The 19,581-nt window shown below is 40.2% G+C and overlaps 1 protein-coding gene and 1 long non-coding RNA gene across 6 annotated transcripts in view; one reads left to right on the top strand and one right to left on the bottom strand.

Annotated features, from left to right (window-relative positions):
* Nucleotides 1–8,565, bottom strand: part of LOC128887959 (uncharacterized) — a 47,917-nt gene extending 39,352 nt beyond the window's left edge. The window contains exon 1 of the long non-coding RNA XR_008460120.1: nucleotides 8,449–8,565. This is a non-coding gene — a long non-coding RNA (uncharacterized LOC128887959). The remainder of the gene's footprint in view (nucleotides 1–8,448) is intronic.
* Nucleotides 1,891–18,647, top strand: LOC128887951 (uncharacterized). 5 transcript variants are annotated; one of them, XM_054144480.1, is made up of 6 exons: nucleotides 1,953–2,130; nucleotides 2,470–2,623; nucleotides 2,758–3,196; nucleotides 4,654–5,029; nucleotides 8,469–8,601; nucleotides 17,804–18,647. In XM_054144480.1, the coding sequence occupies exons 4-6, from the start codon at nucleotides 4,816–4,818 to the stop codon at nucleotides 17,973–17,975; spliced, it is 519 nt and encodes a 172-aa protein (XP_054000455.1). In that variant the 5' UTR covers nucleotides 1,953–2,130; nucleotides 2,470–2,623; nucleotides 2,758–3,196; nucleotides 4,654–4,815; the 3' UTR covers nucleotides 17,976–18,647. The 5 variants fall into 5 exon arrangements, with proteins under 5 accessions (XP_054000456.1, XP_054000455.1, XP_054000454.1 ...); XM_054144479.1 differs by lacking the exon at nucleotides 2,470–2,623; XM_054144478.1 differs by having other exon boundaries at nucleotides 2,470–3,196.
* Nucleotides 18,648–19,581: the final 934 nt, after the last annotated feature.

Genomic DNA, 19,581 nt, shown 5'->3' with positions numbered 1-19,581 from the left:
CTGTGGTCCCTTGGGGGGGGGGGGGCCGATGAAGGAGCAAACGGTGAATCTAAAGTTTCGTACAGGACAGAAAATACACAAAAAATACGTATATCTTATTTATCGGTTCTTTAAAACATATCCGAAAATCAAAACAATCGGAGGTGGACACCTAAAAAGCTTTCCTTGTTAGTGTTAACTCTTCGTTTACTGAATTTCTCAAAAGTTTTTAAAATCTCTGCGTCCATCTTGGTCTTATATCATCTTATAGAGTTGTCTCTAACGAGCTTGTGCTGCCATCCAATAATTAAAAACGAACTTCATAGACGTATACTCGAAAGTCACAATAGGTTTCAAAGCGTGTAATTAATATAATACCATGAGAAAATTGACGGAACTCGCAAGTCCCGCCAGTAAACAAAGTGTTAAAGAATAATCTTGTCATAGAAATAGGTTGAAAAGAATAACAAAATTAATCTTCACAACGAGAACAAGCATCATACAATGATGCCTGAAATTATATTCCTATATAGCTTATTTCCTTTCAATTAAATTGTATTCAAACAAAAATGTACGATACTATTCAAAAATAAAGCAAAGTGATTTTTTAATGAAACATACGCGTACTTCTAAATATTTCTTCTACCCCGAAACCATTATCATTGACAACCCACCTAACGTACACTCCAATTGTCCATCTTGGGTTGCTCCCATTTGCATACTTGTTACTTAATGGTAACCTTAAGTCCGTTCGCGGTCATCAAGGCATTGAATATTCATCTCGATGCACCTACCGATCATTTAACTTGCCCCATTGCACCAGCAGCTGTTACACTGTAAGAATTCACTTACAGTAGAATGTCACCGGTTCCAAGTGACGAACGAAGGAAGGGAAAGTGCGAGTGAAAGAGATCTCATCTAGCCTTAAACGATTATAAAACTCGATCCTTCTTCCTGCTCTGTCGAATCACTGTGATCTCGAGGATTTCGTAGCTGCACGTCACACAGAGTCCACAACGTAATAAACGCAATATCATTGTATTACCGTGGAACGTATAGCAATCTCGACTCGGGCGCACGCGAAGTGGGAGTCCTCTCAAGGCGAGCGAGTAATTGCACTCGATTAAACGTACCTGAAAGAATTTATTAAAGTTTCGCGGATAACAGTTTCGAAGACCGCGCGTCGCTGATCCCAGACGCGTTCATATCACTGTCCTTGGGGAAACTGGTTGCTATGAAAAAATTCTCTTTGTTCCAGCCACGTTGTAGATCCTGGAGGCTACTCGACTTTGTCTGGTAAGAAGAAAAACTCTGTCAGAAAATAATCCTCTCTGGGTAAAATGAACAATTCTGTACTCGGTGGCTTTCAGAATAATTAAATTGGAATCGAAGGACGTCTGAGACAGAAAAAAATCTATTTTTAACGTCCTCTAAAAATCTGTTTCATTTTTAATCATGCTATCTTACTTCAAAGAGGTAATTGCATCCTTTCTTATATTAATTTAATTCCACTCGAGTACTACCATGATAAATTCGATTCTAACATTCAAGATACATACAAGCATCGTACAGACATCTTTATAATTCTCAACAATTAAATCTTTATAATTTTCGATCACAGCATGCTACTCCAAAGAGATAATTACGTGCTTCCATTGTTTTCAGCAAATTCTATTCACGCATTAATTCTGTAAATCCAATTATGAAATTCAAAGGTTCCAAACAGGTTCCATTACAGAATCATAACATAAAGTAAATACCATCCCATTCAGGTCTGGAAATTAATTATCCCCGAATTCCTTTGGTTTAAAAAATAGTTTGCCAAGGATTTTCAACTCGAGTTTGCACCAGTTCCAAGCCAGAGCGGCACGCTTTACGAGCGAGGAAGGCGCGGCACGCCAGATCGAGCGATCGAATCGCGGCGAGTAGCGGGCGAGTGTCCAACTTTCACTGACAACTCGTTAGGTTCGCCGCCGTGGTTTCGAATCATTCACAGTCATTCCACGACGACGGTAGGCCGTAGCAGCGTCGGTGAATTCCTCCGTCGGGACGCGCTCGTCGCGAAAACGTACGTCGAACATAGTGAATCTTTATCGAACTTCATTTTCCGATCTATATACGGTGTGCTGAGATATACGGTTCAATCTTTGGGTATGTACTCGTCCAAGTAAGCAAGGAGTGCTGGTAAACATTCGTCTAGAAATCAATGGTTTCCGATACGCGATTCTAATGCGTTGAAACGTTTACTTTGGGTATATAAAGCAGGCTTCGTTTAGTTAGCTGAGATTTGATGTAACTGAATTTGAAATTTAGACCGTATGGGAGTGTTTCTTAAATTGTGGTGACATTTATTGATATAGAATAATTTTTTCTGGCGCAAAGTTCTGACTGAATGTGGACTAATATATCTCAGAATGTGACTGGAAATACCGTGTATCATTTTAAATTTTGTGATCTATGTTGCATAATTATTTTGTCATAACTTCATAGTCCACATGACGATACGCAACTGGCCCGAAGAGAACGAGAAATGGCATATCTATTTTAAGGCAGTTATCTGAAGTTTCCTCGTCGCCAGTGATTGCTACAATATTTCAAAACTTTTCCTCGTCGACGAGGGAAAAAACTCAGAATTCTCGCTCACGTAAATGAAAAACACCCGACAATTTCTTATAATTCTCGATTTCTATATCCACGTTCAACGCTTTTCCAAATCTCGACGTGTACTATACCCAGAGTTCGGGCCACCAATCTTAGCACCCGCTGTATGATCCACAGGTGTATCATCCACCTGTTCCAATCGACTTCCCTTGGATTACCACTGTGTCAGTGCTAGTGATTTCATGCTCCAACGAGCAGCCCGAAGATCTTTGAAAAGTGTGTCAGAAAAATTCTACGATCGAGTACAATAGTTGGGATCGTTTGAAATTGGTGAAATCTTGGAACACTGGAAGCGTGAAATCTTGGAACGGATTTTTATCGAGCGCCCTTTCGTCGAACGAGGTTAAATTCGATCCTAGGTTGCTTCACGATCTTCGGTTATGGCTGTAAGCGTGGAACGGTTCGTTCTTTGAGATCGCTCGATATTCTGGTGCTGGTCGAAGAAAGTGGAAGTGAACGGAGATCGAAAGTCGTGTTTCGCAGCGGTCTTCTTCTGGCTGAGAGCACACGGTCTCTTCCGTTCGAGGGTACGGCGCATGGTCGATGCTTCTCACGAGTACGTATTGTCTCGGTACATCTAACGTGTTTCGTACATTCGAGGAAATTAGGTTAAGGCGGTACACCTGTCAGGCTATTGCGCAACTCAGGTATTCTCCTTGCAAATTTTTGCGTAACGGCTCTTCGAGCACATCCACTGTAGAATGCAAATGGGCGAATTGGAAATCGGTCCTCGTGCATAGCGTTGGAATCAAAATTGGATCTTCTGTATTTTCGGAGTACAATTCCAAATATTCTTCGGTAGTGTTTCTCATATTTCCATACGAATTAGAAGAAATCTACTGATCTATAATAGTAGACTTATGTTCTCATCAGATTTCCATTAATGAAGTGATGTTTTCGTAAGCTAAGATCTGTTAGAATTAACTAGGGACTTAGACAAACATAAATTTGAATATACGCTTGTCTCTTTATGTAGATAAAAGTGTCTCGAACATTGTAAACATTTTCTGTAATTTTACTTTTTGTGAATTAATTACTTCTCAATAAACTTAGAATGGCTATGAAACAAATTCTATCGAAAATATTGCACTAACCAAGAAGAAATAAAGTAATGAGTCGAGTTGACGGACTGGCACGATGGATTTCAAAGGTTTAGAGAAATGCCACAACTGAAATTGAAACAATGAACTTAGCGTCGATCGAAACCACTCTTCTTCTAACGGTCGAAGTATAATGTAAATAAGGAAATTTGTCGATGTTGTACGGCCACTTAATACGTTCCTTGAGAATCGCCTAGTCACGGATTAACTGCGGATGTTTATGCAAATACATATTCCGATTAGATGGAGTTCCAACACAACAATGAGACTCGGCTAGAAATCTGTTTCATGCTCTGAAGATTCCAGTGATCTAAATTTCATTTCTGAATTTCGCAAAAATTTCAACGTCTTACGTGCATGTAAATAGCAATTTGCATACATTTGCATAGACTTTGCATACAAGTGCGCGTATTCCACAGTCCAATCATAAAAATCCTTTGAATAATATATATCTCAAAAAAACAAAACTTCATGTAACCAAGACAAGATATTCTGAGTGCCTTCCACATATATAAACAATGTGTAAACGAAGAAGCCTAAACTTCCTTGCAATTACGTCCTAAACGAGACCTCATTTCCTAACTCCCTCTTCAATTAACCAATTCTCTGAAAAAACCTTCAAACCCTACTCAGGTGTCCCCATCACCCTTCGAAATCGCACTTCCTGCACCTTCTATCCCGTCCAAATGCCACATTCGCCATGTTTGTTTGCTTATTCAACTCTCAGCACCACAGGTCCCTCAGAGATTCCCCGGATAAAACCAGAACGCTGTAACCTCGTTCGATCAGCTCGTAATTAAATCGGCTCGATACCGTTCGCGCTATACACGGCGTCTAATTTAAATCGAACCGCGACACGTCGGTGCGACCGTGACAAGGCAGTTCCGTTAATTGCACCTATTCATGCGTGTAGGTGTGGTGTCGGCCGAGGCTCGTCGAGGATTAAAGTTCAAAAGCCAGATCCAGTCCCGTCGTCCCGATCCCGTCCCTGAATCGGCCAGGAGGCCGCCAGTGAATCGAGGATCGTCGATCGGTGCGGACGCGACGTCTACAACGCCGCCAAGGACGCCACGGCATGGTCATGGACACGAGCACGGTCCGTCTGGTGATATTCCTAGGGATGTTCCTGGTGTTCGCCGGGGACTACAGTTACCTGATCGCCACCATATTCGGTAGACCCGCCGTGAAAAACTATACCGAGCCCGCGAAAGGACCCGTGGGCCCACCCATGGAAACGTCACGCGACAGGACACTGGCGACGTCGCTGCAGAAAGATGACAGAGAAATCGGTAAGGGAGAAATTGGTAGCAAGCTGGCGATACTGGTAAAACGTGGGAAATTTAACATTGCTATGGAAATATAGTGACTGTCGTGTGTGTAAAGTGACGAGGGGGTGGGCCTGAATGGGACTCAAATTTGGTGATTGGAATTTAGGAAGATGGCGAGGTCTAGTGACTCCTAGAAGTTGTAGTCGTTTGGGTTTTGTCTGTAAAGTGAAGAGATAAGCTCCTGAATGAAAGCAAGGTTCAGTGATTTGAATTTTAGAGGATAGCGAGGTCTAGTGACTTCTAGAAGTTGTAGTCGTTTGGATTTTGTCTGGAACGTGAAGAGCTAGGCTCCTGAATGAAAGCAAGGTTCAGTGATTGGAATTTTAGAAGATGGTGAGGTCTAGAGACTTCTACAAGTTGTAGTTGTTTGCATTATGCCAGTAAAGTGAATAACTAGTACCCTGAATGAAACTAAGGTTTAGTGATTGAAATTCTAAACGAATGATAAGTATAACGACTCGTAGACGTTGTGGTCGTTCGAATTAAGTCACTAAAGTGAACAGCTGAAGGCATCCCCCTGAGTAAGACTTAGAGACTTATTATTAGTGACTGGAATTTTAGAAGAGTGTAAGGTCTAATGACTCCTACAGGTTATTGACGTTTGTGTGAAATATATAAAGCGAATACCTAGATGATGCCCCTGAATCTAATCATCACGATTGGAGTCTTAGGAAAAGGTTAGGTTTAACGATTCCTATAAGGTGTAGTTTGAATTCAACTAATAAAAATCATACAAGTCACTTGTGGTTCGACTAAAGCTACGAATAAAACTGAGAATACGAAGCCTATTAACATATGACCCACTCGTAGCAATATATTCATTGTTGAACGTTATTTGTTCTGCAGTTCTTCCTTACATAACTTCCATATTTCTCTTTATTTGTCTTTCAAAGATCTATTTGCTTTTCTTGAGTCTAAGATGTTGTGCAACAGTTGTATGGTCTTTGAAAGCCTCGAACAAGTGAGATATGTAGCGAGCATTCTTTAATTAGTAGTATAATCTTATTCTTAATCTTATTAAAATATTGAAAGCGTGTAAGTTTTTCTCTTCGATATAAACCTGACTTGTTTGAATCACACGATTTACGTATAAATTCCGCATCACATTTTAGGTCAAGCACAGTCTCTACCTACTGTACTGGGGTACCCAAATATTTGACGAGAATGTTTGTTAACAAACTGCGCTTGTTTATGCCACGCGTGTTTACGTTTCCTCACTTCCACGAGCAATGCATATTAATTGCGTCCGACAACGAGTAGCGTGTTTACGATTGCATCATATGTCAATGCATAACGACTAATGTCATCGGTATAATAAAAACGCAGCTCGCGGTCGATTATACTTTAACTCGGACGCATTCCTTTCACTCCGTACAATACGAGACTACGCGTAATTTTTAATTTTTTCATCGCATCAAAGTCAGAGAAACGTTGATCTAGTTGGTCGAACATGTGCTCCAAGAATCCAAGATCCTCATCGAAAGTAACTGGACAGGTTAGCCAACATTCTGCGCAAACATCCGCGCTTGCTTTCCCCCGGCCAATTAGTGCGCGAGCAGTCGACCTCGACTTCTGTGGACTTTTCCGAAGACGTGATTCCAGGCGCGCGTTTAATTAATATTTGACTGATGTAAACCTTCCGTTACTTGTTCGTTAAATGGCACAAAGTCTTCGAACGATCGTCGATCAGTCGCGTTTAGTTCGTTTCGAAAAGTTTCAGTACTTGTAGAGCGGTTTCGTGAACCTTTAGTGCTGCTCGACCATGCATTTATGCGACGACGATCGTAAACATTAACGAGCATACTTGTGTCACGATCCTTGCGCAATTGTGGCGAAGGATCAGCTGTAACGGAAACGCTGAGAAAAATTCCACTAGATATGAATCGGATTAGAGAGATCTAGACACAGTCGTTTCAGTGACATTGTAGTGTTGGTTTTTTAATGGCGCATGGTCACGTAACCCGAAGATCTGTTTGCTCACACATTATTCGTGATTGGGTCAAGCTGGAGTGCTATACTTAAATAGATGCAACGAAACGATTAACTACTTTTGGACTTCCAAGAGATTCAATCAATTCACACGTCTCTATTCTACTCTCCACGTAGCCTGAACATAAACAACTACTTAAAAAGAATTAAGTCATATATTCGTGTGGCGAACAAAATATCCTATAACACCGGTTTCAGCGTAACTACTGACGCTCAAATTCTAACTAACTTAGAAAAAGTCCAGGACACTGAAGTCTATCCAGTCATCCTCGTTCTTTTTAACGATATCAGATGACACCGTTACCTAAGCTACATTAAACGATAATCCGCAGTCCATCCACACTCGACCTATCGCCTCGAGGCTCCCATTAAACTCGCCGAGTCATAGAATTTCGCGTCCGCATAGAAGTTCTGTGTTCTCGCAAAACACAGCACGGTGGCTTAATTTCATCATCTGGTAGCGGGAGAGAAAAAAATGTTCAAACGTCGCTCCACGAACGTAGAGTTGTAGAAAACTGTAAAATTAAATTGAAACAGGGCTCTTGCTCGAAAAAGTTCCACGTGAATTTACACGTGTAATTGAGTCTAATTGAAACAAAAGAGCTTTACTCTTTGATCGCGCAATTGAATTATTCTCCTCCCGTGGAAATTAATTAAAGAGTTATTCGATCATTGTCGCAAATTCCTAGACTAGAATGCGTGAATAGCTCGTTCGGGATCGATCGATGTCGAAAGCTCGTGAAAGCTTAGAAAGGAGCATTCGGTTGCGTTAGGGTGCTTTGCAAGGTTCAGTGGTCGATTGAGTGTTTCTTAAGATGAGAAATCTCTTGGTAGTTTCGTAGAGCTCGCTTGGTGAAACGTCACGACACACGTGCTCATAAATAGTCATGCTAATAACAAGTATCGCTTGCAGAACTACGCGAAAGTGTGTCGCTAATTGTAACGTAAATAAACATACTTTGACTGTTGGTGAGCCTCCTCGGTATAAGTGATACATAGACTACGGATGTTTATGCGTTTATGCCAGGTGAAGACGTGAGAGAACGTGAGAATGGATGAATGTACAAAATATCAACGATAAATGGTTTAGAAGATAAGTCATACCTTCATTTAAATCTCAATTCTTCATCCGAATCAGTAAAAATATGAATTTAAACATCAATAGTATAGCGATACAACTATGTCTAAAAGTCTGATCTTTAAAAATTGTTAAAACAAGAAAATATATGCATAGAAAATTAATTCTTCTAGCCTAATCAGGGTTCTAAGTTATTCTCCGCTATGAATTTATCAGACAGAAAAAATTGATATGCATTCTAGTGGACGTTCGTGGGCAAACAAATTATGCTCGCTTACGTCGTGATTATCTGTATCAACAATCAACCACTCACGTTTGTCGATCACTTTGCAGCGCTCATGCGACGGGCGCGGATGATGACGACGATCAAGACTGCTTGCCTGCCCAAGCTTATATGCGAACTGACCTCGTTCGTTCATCAGGATCAGCTGAGCGAGATGGAGCGATCGCTGCTGAACTTGATCAGGTAAATCATGACTTGCACTTACTCGTTATCCTCGTGACATAATGCTCGACGATGGGAGGTAATATCATTCGTTGGAGGAAGTCTCGACTAATGACGAGATTATGAATATTAACGCGATGTAATTAAATTTCAAGATTAAAGATTTTAAAGATTTCAAAGATTAAGAACTTTAACTCGAGGAATGTTTACGTTGACTGATTAATTAGATACGTAGAAACTAAGCAACAGTGCACGTCCGTTTTACGGGCAGTTTCTGGAGAACGAACTCGAAAACTGAATTTTAGAGGTAACAGAGAATCTATTATCGAGTGTTTACGGTACGACGTCTAGGTCGAGACTGACGCTACGCGTCTCAATGTCGGTTCGTTGCTTCGATACAAACCGATACAAAGGATTATGAACCCTCCCCCCACACACTTGTTATTCGCGGGTACCGCCGGCATTACATGTCCTTCATTTCGAGGCTAAATGTTGATTATTGAAAGGGCTAAAAAAAAATCTGATTTAAATTCTGAGATGCCTATCGAAGTGTCCAGTTTTATGTAGAGTTAATATCGAAGTGAAATGTTTAAAATGTTTGGCAACAAAAATAAATATTTAGAGGGAGGTCTTGAAAAAGTAGGATTCGTTTAAAACAACACAGATTTGTAATAATTGGAGTTGAATGGGATAAAGTTATTGTAGGGTCTTGCCTAGAAGTCTGGTCTTTAGAAAAATTATAAAGAAATTTTACAATGCTTGAAGAAGCATAATTATTATACACGGCAAAAATAAAACCTAAAACTATACTCCTGTCAGAACCTATATTATTCTTATTTACAATCCTATATTTCTTTCTCCACCTGACAAGCATCAATTACGATATCATTCGAAAGTTTCTACATCGATTCCTCCGCAGGAAGTTCTAATGCCTCCGAAACCTATAACTTTGTCCTTCCGAACCGCGTTCTTCGAGACGAAGCCGTTAACGGAATAAAATATTCTGTCGTGTGCTCTCCCCAGCCGTAACTAACGAAGAATCCCGGCTCTGATAATCACAATTCAGCCACTCGTTAACAATCGAAACCTGTTAGTCCTGTTCCTCTCTGTACCGGAGATTTCGAAATTTACGAGACAATTCGGTGTACCGTTTCGCCTTCGGCTACACGAAAGAAACGAACGACGGAGTATAACGAAGGTAGAGCAATTATGCCGTTAAGTGTTTACGATGCTTTCCGGGGGAGGCGAATGATCGACGCGATCGTACGGAAACTCACGATGATCCAGCGGTTTCGAGGAGATGGGGACTTTTGCCGTGACGCGAGACGTTCGTCGTCCACTTTCATCGCTCTAACTTTGGCTCGTCACTTTCACTTTCGACTTTCGATCGTCACTGGCCGCGACGGACGTAAAAGCTCGATTCGCGAAATGTCAATGTTCTCGCAAACGACAAAGATATCATGCATCACAGCGCAAAAAAAACCTGTATGAAACAAACCTGATCTTTGGTAACTGCATCAAAAAACGAATGGCCTACTTTAACGAATTGGTTTCTTCAGACAGGTCCGAGGAAAGCATTGCGCGATAGGGTTGGTATTTAGGGCATTTGCCGATGCCTTGTCTTCTTCTGGGGCTATTTCGGAGGAATTTTATTTGAGTGTATTTTGTGACTCTATTTATGTAGAATGAATTATGTACAATTCAAGTGAAACTTACCCTTTGACGTAGAACAGCAAAGGGTTAAAACATGATGAAGCATTCAAGAACCTAACCCAGACAATTTATTTGTATACTTCAGACGAAAATGGTTCAAATACATCTTGCTTGATTTTAAGCCATAGTTGAATAGTTACTTGGTTCGCTTCAAATATTCTATTACGAAACATTTTCTTCTCGTGCGTTATGTTTATGTTTATTACAAAAAGCGAATAAATTATATAAGTTTGTAACCAAAATCACTTCAATAATTACTCAATTAGATACCGAATTGCCACAAGCATTGAATTTATTTCCCATTAAAAAGGAACTCAAGTTAACTAACTTGCAACTACAACGTAATGGTCCTTAAAAAATATAACGAATCCACGAAATATAGTCAACAAAAAATAGGAACAAAATACCAACAAAGAAGTCCTTCGAAATTCCCCTATTCCGTCCAATGGAAACGTCGATTTCGTGCACCATCCGAGCAACGAGGGCCGCCGAAGCGTCGCGACGGCCGTGCTCGCTGAAATTGTACGTCCACGGATATCGTACGGTCGCGTATCTCGCAATTTTCGTTTACGATCGCGAAGCAACGCTGATTCACGCCGGCTCGCCATATTATTTGGATAATGCGGCGAGCTGGTCGCGCGGTCATCGGTGGCCGTTTTGCTTCCCGATTAAAAGCAAAGTTATGTTAAACCGGCCAAATATTGACTCGTCCGTTGCCGAGCGGCGAATCGAATCGGTTTATTTGTGCTCTGCGAAATCTCGCCGCGATTTTCGACGTCCAATCGTTCGTTTCGTGCGCCGCTATTCCGCGCTAGCTGGGATGTTGCTATACCGTTATTCGATTGACGGGGGACTGCAGGGATTTTATAGAACCCCGAATCGATTCAACGAGGACAGAGGCGTGCTTTGATATTTCGCTACACCTTCCCCAGTTGCATATATTCACATATGGACAAAATTCGCAAATTTTTATGGATAATAGTGTCCTTTGATAAGGACGTGCTTTATAGTCATTTTAGTGGGTTTGATATCTGTACATTGTTTAGAAATTTTATATGATCTATCCTTTGAGAATTCTGAAAGCGACTCTCGATATGAACTAGGGGTCGAAGCATGAATAAATAATTTTAAATTGCGATGAAGATTGGTGTTTAATGCTTTAGACTTTGGAGACTCCTTCGAGACTTTGCGTATGTAATTTGTAAAAGTAAGGAGTCCCATGATATATATATGAAATTTTATCGTCTTCTACCCTCGAAATTACGTGCTTTAAAATAATTTAATATTTCATCAAAATTATATTTTCTTTTATTACCAAGCATCGCGTCCTAACTGTATCTTCGACTCCTGCCTCGACACGGCCCTGGTCGACGAGCCTTTCATTTTGCTTCGTAATGCAGACATCAATACGTTTACAAATATTCCTCGACGACTTCAGCCTCCCTTCTGTCATTTTCGACCAGAAAAAGACAGGAGCGGAAAGTTTGCCAAGCGGGAATCGGTGGAAACGCGGCACGTATCGGTCAGGAAAATGCAATTTACAAGCCGGCGAATTTAAACGCAGGCTTAATTGAAACGCTACTCGAGGATCCCCGTATCCAGAAGGCCGAAATTGTTACCTCTGCTTTGCCACGGGGAAAAATTTCATTAGTAAGGAAAGGCGAACTACTGCAACCGGGCGAATTTAAATGCGCTCGCGGTTCGAATGTTGCCGGAGAGTTGGCGCTATTTAAAAAATTCGAAACTTTTTTCGGTGCCCGCATCGGGGCGAATTTAATTGGTGGGAAAACGTGAAGTGGACGGAAAGTGAGAAACGTTAAACGGGGGGGAAAAAAAAGAACGTTCCCTAAATCGAGTCGTCTGGTAACGGGAATACTCGCTTCAGGTCGCCATTTTGTGCTGGCACGTTAGGTCTTGTAATCGAGCTTGTGTGAATACATTTTAAACGCGTCGAGCCTCCATTGTTTCAACATGAGGGAGGACAGTGTGAAAAAGAAATCGATCTAAAAGGAAAGATGAAGTAATTAGAAATGGCAATTAAGTTTGTAAGAGGAACAGAAAATTTTCTTGTCGGTTCAATGAAAAAATAGAAAAACACGTAAACATCCAAACGTGAATATATGCAGTACGAATATGAAAAATGAATTCATTATTATTTCAATACTATTCAATTCTCCAATCATCTGCACTACTATTCAACGACAGATGATAATTGAAATCAGAACATCCATCGAGGAAAATCAAGAAGAAATACATGAATATAGAGTCAATCCTATAAATATTCGTACTCTCTGTATTTATCAAAGAAGTTTGTCTAAATTAAATGACAGGTTTGATGGTTCCAAATAAATTCTTCGTTATACATACACACGTAAAATTGATTTATGTAGGTATTTATTATAGAAAATTTATTTGGTAACGTCAAATCCATCATTTAATTTCATAAAATTTGTTTAATAGACATAGATGGTACGAATATACATATATGTGGCTTTGGGAACCAGAGTAGCTTAAGTAATATTTTTTTAAAAATTGAGTCATGCCCTAAAGCGCATAACTGATAGGATGTTTTATAAAACCAGAGTGACGTACGTGTGAATTTCATTAACAGATAGCAGCATGAAACTATATCGAAGGTCCAATTTCTCTTTATAACTCAGTACCATAATTTTGTAGATAGTTCATTACGGAGTTCTCTAATTATTAATACAAATCATCAACGTAGCAGGATAAAGTAAACGAACCTGGAAAAGTATTCCCGTGCTTAGAAAGTGAGAGATATAAACATTCCTACGGATCTTTCTCTCGTCAAGGAAGTGCAGGAACGCTTCGATGCATCAGCGACGAGCAAACCGACGCTTCGAATTTATTTGCACGTCTCCGTTGCTTTTTCCGGCCATTAAGGAGTCGATGGCGCCCAGGCGAGCATGAGGTCGGAGTACAACGTGAAAGTTCGTCTGTTCTTATGTAAGCGACCACTCCGAAAACGGAACGCCACGTTGTCCGTGCGAGGCCATGGCATCGTAACGATCTCCACTTTCCTTTTCACGGGTTATTCAATCTTCCGACTTTCTACAACGCCCGGAGCCACGCGTGCCGCGCGACGCGTCCCGTCTCCTCTCGAACCGTCGAATTCCTCGGCGAGGATCGCAACCGATTACTTTAGTCTGGCTCGTATAAGCAATCATTAAAACAACGGTATCTCGAGTTGCGTCACGCCATACATTGGCGAAATTATACGAACACGAATTTCTGGGTAACAGGTGGAAGATAGGAAATAAAACATAGCGAAAGTAGCGTTAGCTGGTTTGTTTGTTCCGGAGAAACTGAAGAACCGAGAGTTAGGTTAAAGCGTGTCTTTTACGATTAGAACACGAAAAGATTTACAGGTGTGAATGGGCATGCTCGCTTTCCCCTGTTTCTCTATTTCCTCTCGTTTTCGGTGTTCTCAACATTTCCCAGTTTAATTATCGCTTTAAATTACAGCGGTCTCTTAACGATTAATTCGCAGTCGCGCCCCGACCTCGCAGTTTCTGTTCAACTCGTGAAATTATACGCGGTGCTTCCGCCTTTTTCGTGACGGTTGAAAAGGTGAATTTCGTTCAGCGTCACGTTTAATTGACACCAATTAACCACCGTATCCCAGCAGACAATGTGTTTCTTCTCCTTCTTGTAATTAATTAACGGATAAATTTGTCTGTTGAAAATATCAATGCCTCAGGAAACCATATTGTTCGCCAGGTGAACAATGACTTTATTCGTAGACGTTACTCGGCTTTACCAATTTGTTAATTAATTAATATTGAGAGGAAACGATACCATCATGACAAATAAATATAATATTGCAAAGTTTACTTTGATGATAAGGGAGGGTATTTTATTAAAATTTATTCGCGTACGTTCATTACTAAATTGAGCATCTGACGAAACCCATGCTCCACACCGTCGATGAGTTATTATCGGCAACTCGTTTATTTAAAGGCGAAGAGGAATTGGTTTAGGTAATATTTGAATTTCATTACGCAATAATTAACGATGATTTAATGACAGCGCTCTTAATCAATCCGGAAAGAGTAAATGGAACTAACGATGATGAATATGATTTCGCGGAATACGAATTCGAATTGAAACACAGAGACGCGATAGTACAATATACGAAATTATTTGCGCGGAACGGTCAATCGAATTCAGCCAATCACTGCCTCGAAGCCGTAAATATAACCGTTCGTCGCCATTGATGCGCGTTTCCTCGATTATTCCATGACGAATTTGGTAATTACCTAATTCGGAGCATGTCGCTCGAATTACGTGAAGTAGAAACAAGATTATACTAAAATTGATTAGAGCTTAGGTAATGCTTGATATGAATTTTTATGTTAGCAATGTCATGGATTAATAAGGGACTGTTTGAGAAAGAATTGAGTCATATTATCTGAATTAATTTCTCAATAAGAAAGAACTATCAGGTGATACTAAAATAAATATTATTATCAACAAAATTACAGTAGATGCTTGCCCTCTCTGGAATCTTTACGCCAGGGCTGAGAGCAATGAGAACTCCTGATAAAATACCTGAAAGGCTCCTACTATGCCGAGGATTTATTTAATATTCATCATTCAAGATTCTTAAATACAATTTTTAGTATTTTATTTTACCTAGTCCACCAGCTAAATAATCCCTCATACAGTCTACCAGAGCACCAAAGTATAAAGCTCACCTCGACAGCATTACTCGAATCGGAATCTTCCTTCAGAGCTTTATACTCCACAAACCGAGCAAATTCATCGCAAATTAGACGATTGGATAGCGGACTCACGGGCCAATCGAACCGAAAAATCTCCCCTGTTATTGGTTCCGAGTGCTCTGTCGAAGAGACGGGGGACGAGGAGGGTCGAGAAGGTGAAAGAAACCAAGAAACGAGCGATGATGTCGCGGTGAATCGTCCTGCGAGCGATCCACTCCTCGCGGTTAATGTCCCGGAAGGATTCGAGCTTTATATTTACTTTTATGCGTGCGTAAACGCCGCTTCCAGCGGCGAGCCCGATTTTTATTGGATCGCGGATCGCTCCGGGTTAAACAGATCAAGATGGAAAAGCTAAGAAGCCGTTTTGCGTTTATTCGGAGTTCCCCAGGCCCGCGACGATCGTAAACGACCGAAACAGGGGGACTTCCCTTTTTGCGGCAGGAAGACGTCTTCCTTGGGAGCCATGCGTGACGAAACTGCTCATTGCTATATGGCGTCATGGCGTCTTCGATGACTTTAGAGGCGAGAATCTGGACCATGGATGAGGAATCTGTGGCTTCTCGAAGTGTTTGGGGTGGTCTTATATTGTCAGTTATGTATTCCCCTTCGCGTATGAATCGATGATAGCGACAGGAATTATTGACTCGAAATAGTTAGAAGAATTAAAAAGTACTGAACTTGATGATGTACCCCAAGTTGAATTTGATTATGAGAATATTGTTTCTGTTAATGAATTGTAGGAAGAAAGAAACTTCTTCTCACAATCGATTCCTGACGAAAAAAGAAGGCGAAGAGTCCTTTACCATTTTTCAATCTGAAGTTACGTTACCTAGATACAAGCGATTGAAGTTCACCGACGTGACTCGCGGTGTGCGCCATTTAAATCCCAGTCAGCTGATCACGGTTCTCGCGCGTAAGAACTTCAACTGCTCCTATCTTGACAACGAAGCCTCGGATTGCAAAATGAAAAAGGACTTTTCAGCTCATACTATCTCGAGGAATTGATCCTGAAAGAAGGATCCATCTGCGAACTATCTAACGATACTAAATGATCAAGGACACAAAACACTTTCGTTTAAAATATCGCCAGGCAGAAAACCTTACCGATCCAATTAATTTCTTTAGAATGACTTATTTTCGAATCAGTAACCACGCTATTACTGAAGTAATTCGTTAGATCCACATCGTGGACTGCGATTAAAGTATACCGGAAGTATACCGGAAGACCGAGAGTGGAACCGCGAAGGCGTCCGCGACGCCGGAAGGAAGTCTGTTCATTTTTACAGCAATTTCTCGAGGAACACCGCGGAGATTTCCATGTACAGTGTAACGGAGAAAAGCGTCCGTGTAATTTTCAATCGGTTTCGCCGAGCGTAACCGGATTCTACCGCGCGTATTTACCGGCAGCCGTCGATATCGAAAGTAAAAGGCGACTCTCCTTGTGCCTGTTCTTATATGCCGTGCTCTCAACCAGTTTATCATGGTCAAGCGTTGCGAAAGTGGAGTTGATTTCGTGCGTGGCACGCCATTGGCGTCAACGGGACAATTCTCGCGTCTGTTTCGAAATCTATCTCGCGATTCGAGGTTTGCGAAACGTTGATTTACGTGGAAAGTGGAAACGTAAACGTTCACGAAAACGCGACGCACTGTACGTACTTTCTCCATTTAGTATCTCTTATAAGAGCAGCATTATACGAGCGTGTGAAACGAATAGTCTTAAATTTGAAATTCTATTCGGATTAATATTGAGTAAAATTCTGCTTGGCAAAGATATACTACACTGTTATGAATTTTAATAATTTTTATATGAATATACTAAAACTATAGCAACTATAGCATCTCGTACTTTCATCCAAGATGAGAGTAAAAGTAGAAATAAACATTCAGCGCAAAATAAAATATAAAAAAACGCGGGGAAATATGTATATAAACGCCTATCAAAGTTAGGAAATTAATAGAGTAAAATATAACCGAGCTTCAAGTTAAATGGTAATTCAGATAAATGAAAATGAAGTCATTGCACTCTATTTAATATTTAATATCCCCTAATACTGTCCCCTTATAAGTATAATGTTCCCGCAATGACCGGATTCATCGAAATTAGAACTGAGATTTCAATTGAATTTATTGCTCGCTGAAAATTATTTACTCTGCTTTTATACCTCCGAACTCCGATAATAAATTAATACAGCGTTTCGTAAGCGGAGCTGGACAATTGAATCGATGCATGTAAAATAAATGTACCGGCCCCTCCCTCGTGTATTATTTCTCGTCGATCAGTCCAGATGATATTTCGCGATGAAAGTTTAAAAATTCAAATTGGTATTCGAACAGCGCTGAAAATCGTCCGAAACGTCGATTGTAATCGTAGAATTTCCATTGGGAAATACGGTCGAGCGAATCTACCCGTGCAAAATAATACACAACGTTTAATTCTGTCAGTGGTTACGGTCAACGTCACAAATGATACGTTATTTGTACCGTGCTTCTATTTGTTTTTTTCATTACGACGAATCGATCACATCCAACCAGCTGTGTAACACAAACATTACACTCCGCGGAGTGTAAAATATCTTTTTCGAATGTATGTTAAACAAGATTAAACAAAAACAGCAATTAATCCGTGCGAGCAAACCGCATTTTAATAGATTGGAAATAAACAAAATTATATTAAATTTGCAACAGTTGATCTGCACTGTATAGAATTAAATATGTATGCTTTAAAAGAGAGATGTAACCAAAGAAATTTCTCGAATATTTTCCAGGGACACGAGTTTGAACACAATGGCGGAAGTGCCCTCGAGGTACCACTTCGCAGCCCATATGGGTCAGCTGATATCCGGCGTGGAAGGTCAGGGATGTCATAATTTCTACCCCACCTGTCCCCTGCCTGGCTCCAGCGTTCTGAACATGATGAAGAAGATTCGACTGCGCTGAAGCGATCAAACCCTCCACTGTCGACGACAGAAAATGACAATGAAGCCTGTGATATCGCGAACGATTTCTCTGGCAATTCGATAGTCCGTGCCCGGACACAATTCTAACAAAATCTGTGAACCTGTTATCACGCATAGACCACTGATCGTGAGATTACGAGATACGAACGTTTATTTCCTTCTCATTTCATCGGTATTATTTTATCAATTATTACAATTAGCTTGTAGACAAGGCAAGAGAAATCTTTCCATTAGCTACTCAAATTAATATTAATGATTGAAAGTACTGAAAGTCATGACAGTGTCGCTATTGGTAAGATTACGTGATTTTGAATCGAGCTGAGAGACTTTCTGTATTGTTGCGTAGAAGTGTTGTCGATGATAATAAACTATTGCACTCGACTGTTCCGAATTTCTCGTTGGAGTATTAACGTAGATTACGCTTAAGATTAAATAGTATTTAACGCGTCGAAGAGGTTCGTTTATTGGTCCATGACCGAACGGAAATTCACCGTTATTTATTGTTCGTAGCGTTTTAATCGCTCTAACACTAAAATTTCATGTCTGTATGTTTCTACGTATCGCGGACGTTTGAATCGGCGTGTACGATTAAATTGTGTATTATACCATCGCGCATTTTACGTTCACTGAGAAATAAAGCACGAGTAAACGCAGTTAGTATTGTTTATAAACTCCCGTTCGTTGGAAGACACTAAAAAATTCACAATTTTATTTGCAAATTTTATACTTCCCATATCCACAGTGGAAATATGGTCTGGTTTACAGGAAGCGATATCGACGTTCCATTTCCTGGGCTATGCACAATTGGAAACCATAACTCGAATCTTTTTAAGTTGAAAGCCTCGATAAGTCGAAGCTTTATTCATTTCGCAAATCCTCAGGGAATGAAACGAAGGCGAGTCGAAGTTAGACAGTAGTGTATGCCTTTTGGTTCATACAACTTCTGTTATGGTACATTTCGTTTCATTGGCTGTAGGGGTCTAAAGTCGAATTGGCATCGATTCTCTGCTTTAGTTAAAATTTATAATTCGCTCTGTTTGTGGAGAGTGCAGCAAAATGGCAAGTACGTATATAATAAATGAACATCGATAGAAAGTCTCATAAATCCTATTTCTTATTCACGAAAAATCGAAACAATCGTATTCCGAAAATCCAAGAAAATATTTTGATTCTCTAATACTTAAATATATCGACTATTAGACTGTGGATACTCATGCACCTATGACAAACGTAAATATAAAAATAAATATAAAAAATAATTTGCACGTTATAATATCTAGAAAACAAGACATATCTTAATTTACCTTCTCGTTTTTTTATCTGTGTATACAATAGTAAGAATTTCTACGAATATCTGCGGTCTATTAATCACATTACTGAATTTTGAATCTTAACAAACTAATTGCTTCTCACATACCTCTTCGAATTAAAATTGCTTATTAAAACTCCGCAACTTGAAAGATTTCTCTTAGATTTATCAAGGTTCAATTCCAAGCGAATTGTCCTCTCACTGTTCTTAGACACAATGTTTCTTTCACGATCCTTCTTTCCCCGGCGCGTGTTGCATAATGGCCGTAATGCAGCCC

The sequence above is a fragment of the Hylaeus anthracinus genome, unplaced genomic scaffold (assembly GCF_026225885.1).
Source record: "Hylaeus anthracinus isolate JK02 unplaced genomic scaffold, UHH_iyHylAnth1.0_haploid 11989, whole genome shotgun sequence".
Taxonomy (NCBI): Eukaryota; Metazoa; Arthropoda; class Insecta; order Hymenoptera; family Colletidae; genus Hylaeus; species Hylaeus anthracinus.
The sequence above is the reverse complement of the archived record's forward strand: the minus strand, read 5'-3'. Positions and strand labels throughout refer to the sequence as shown.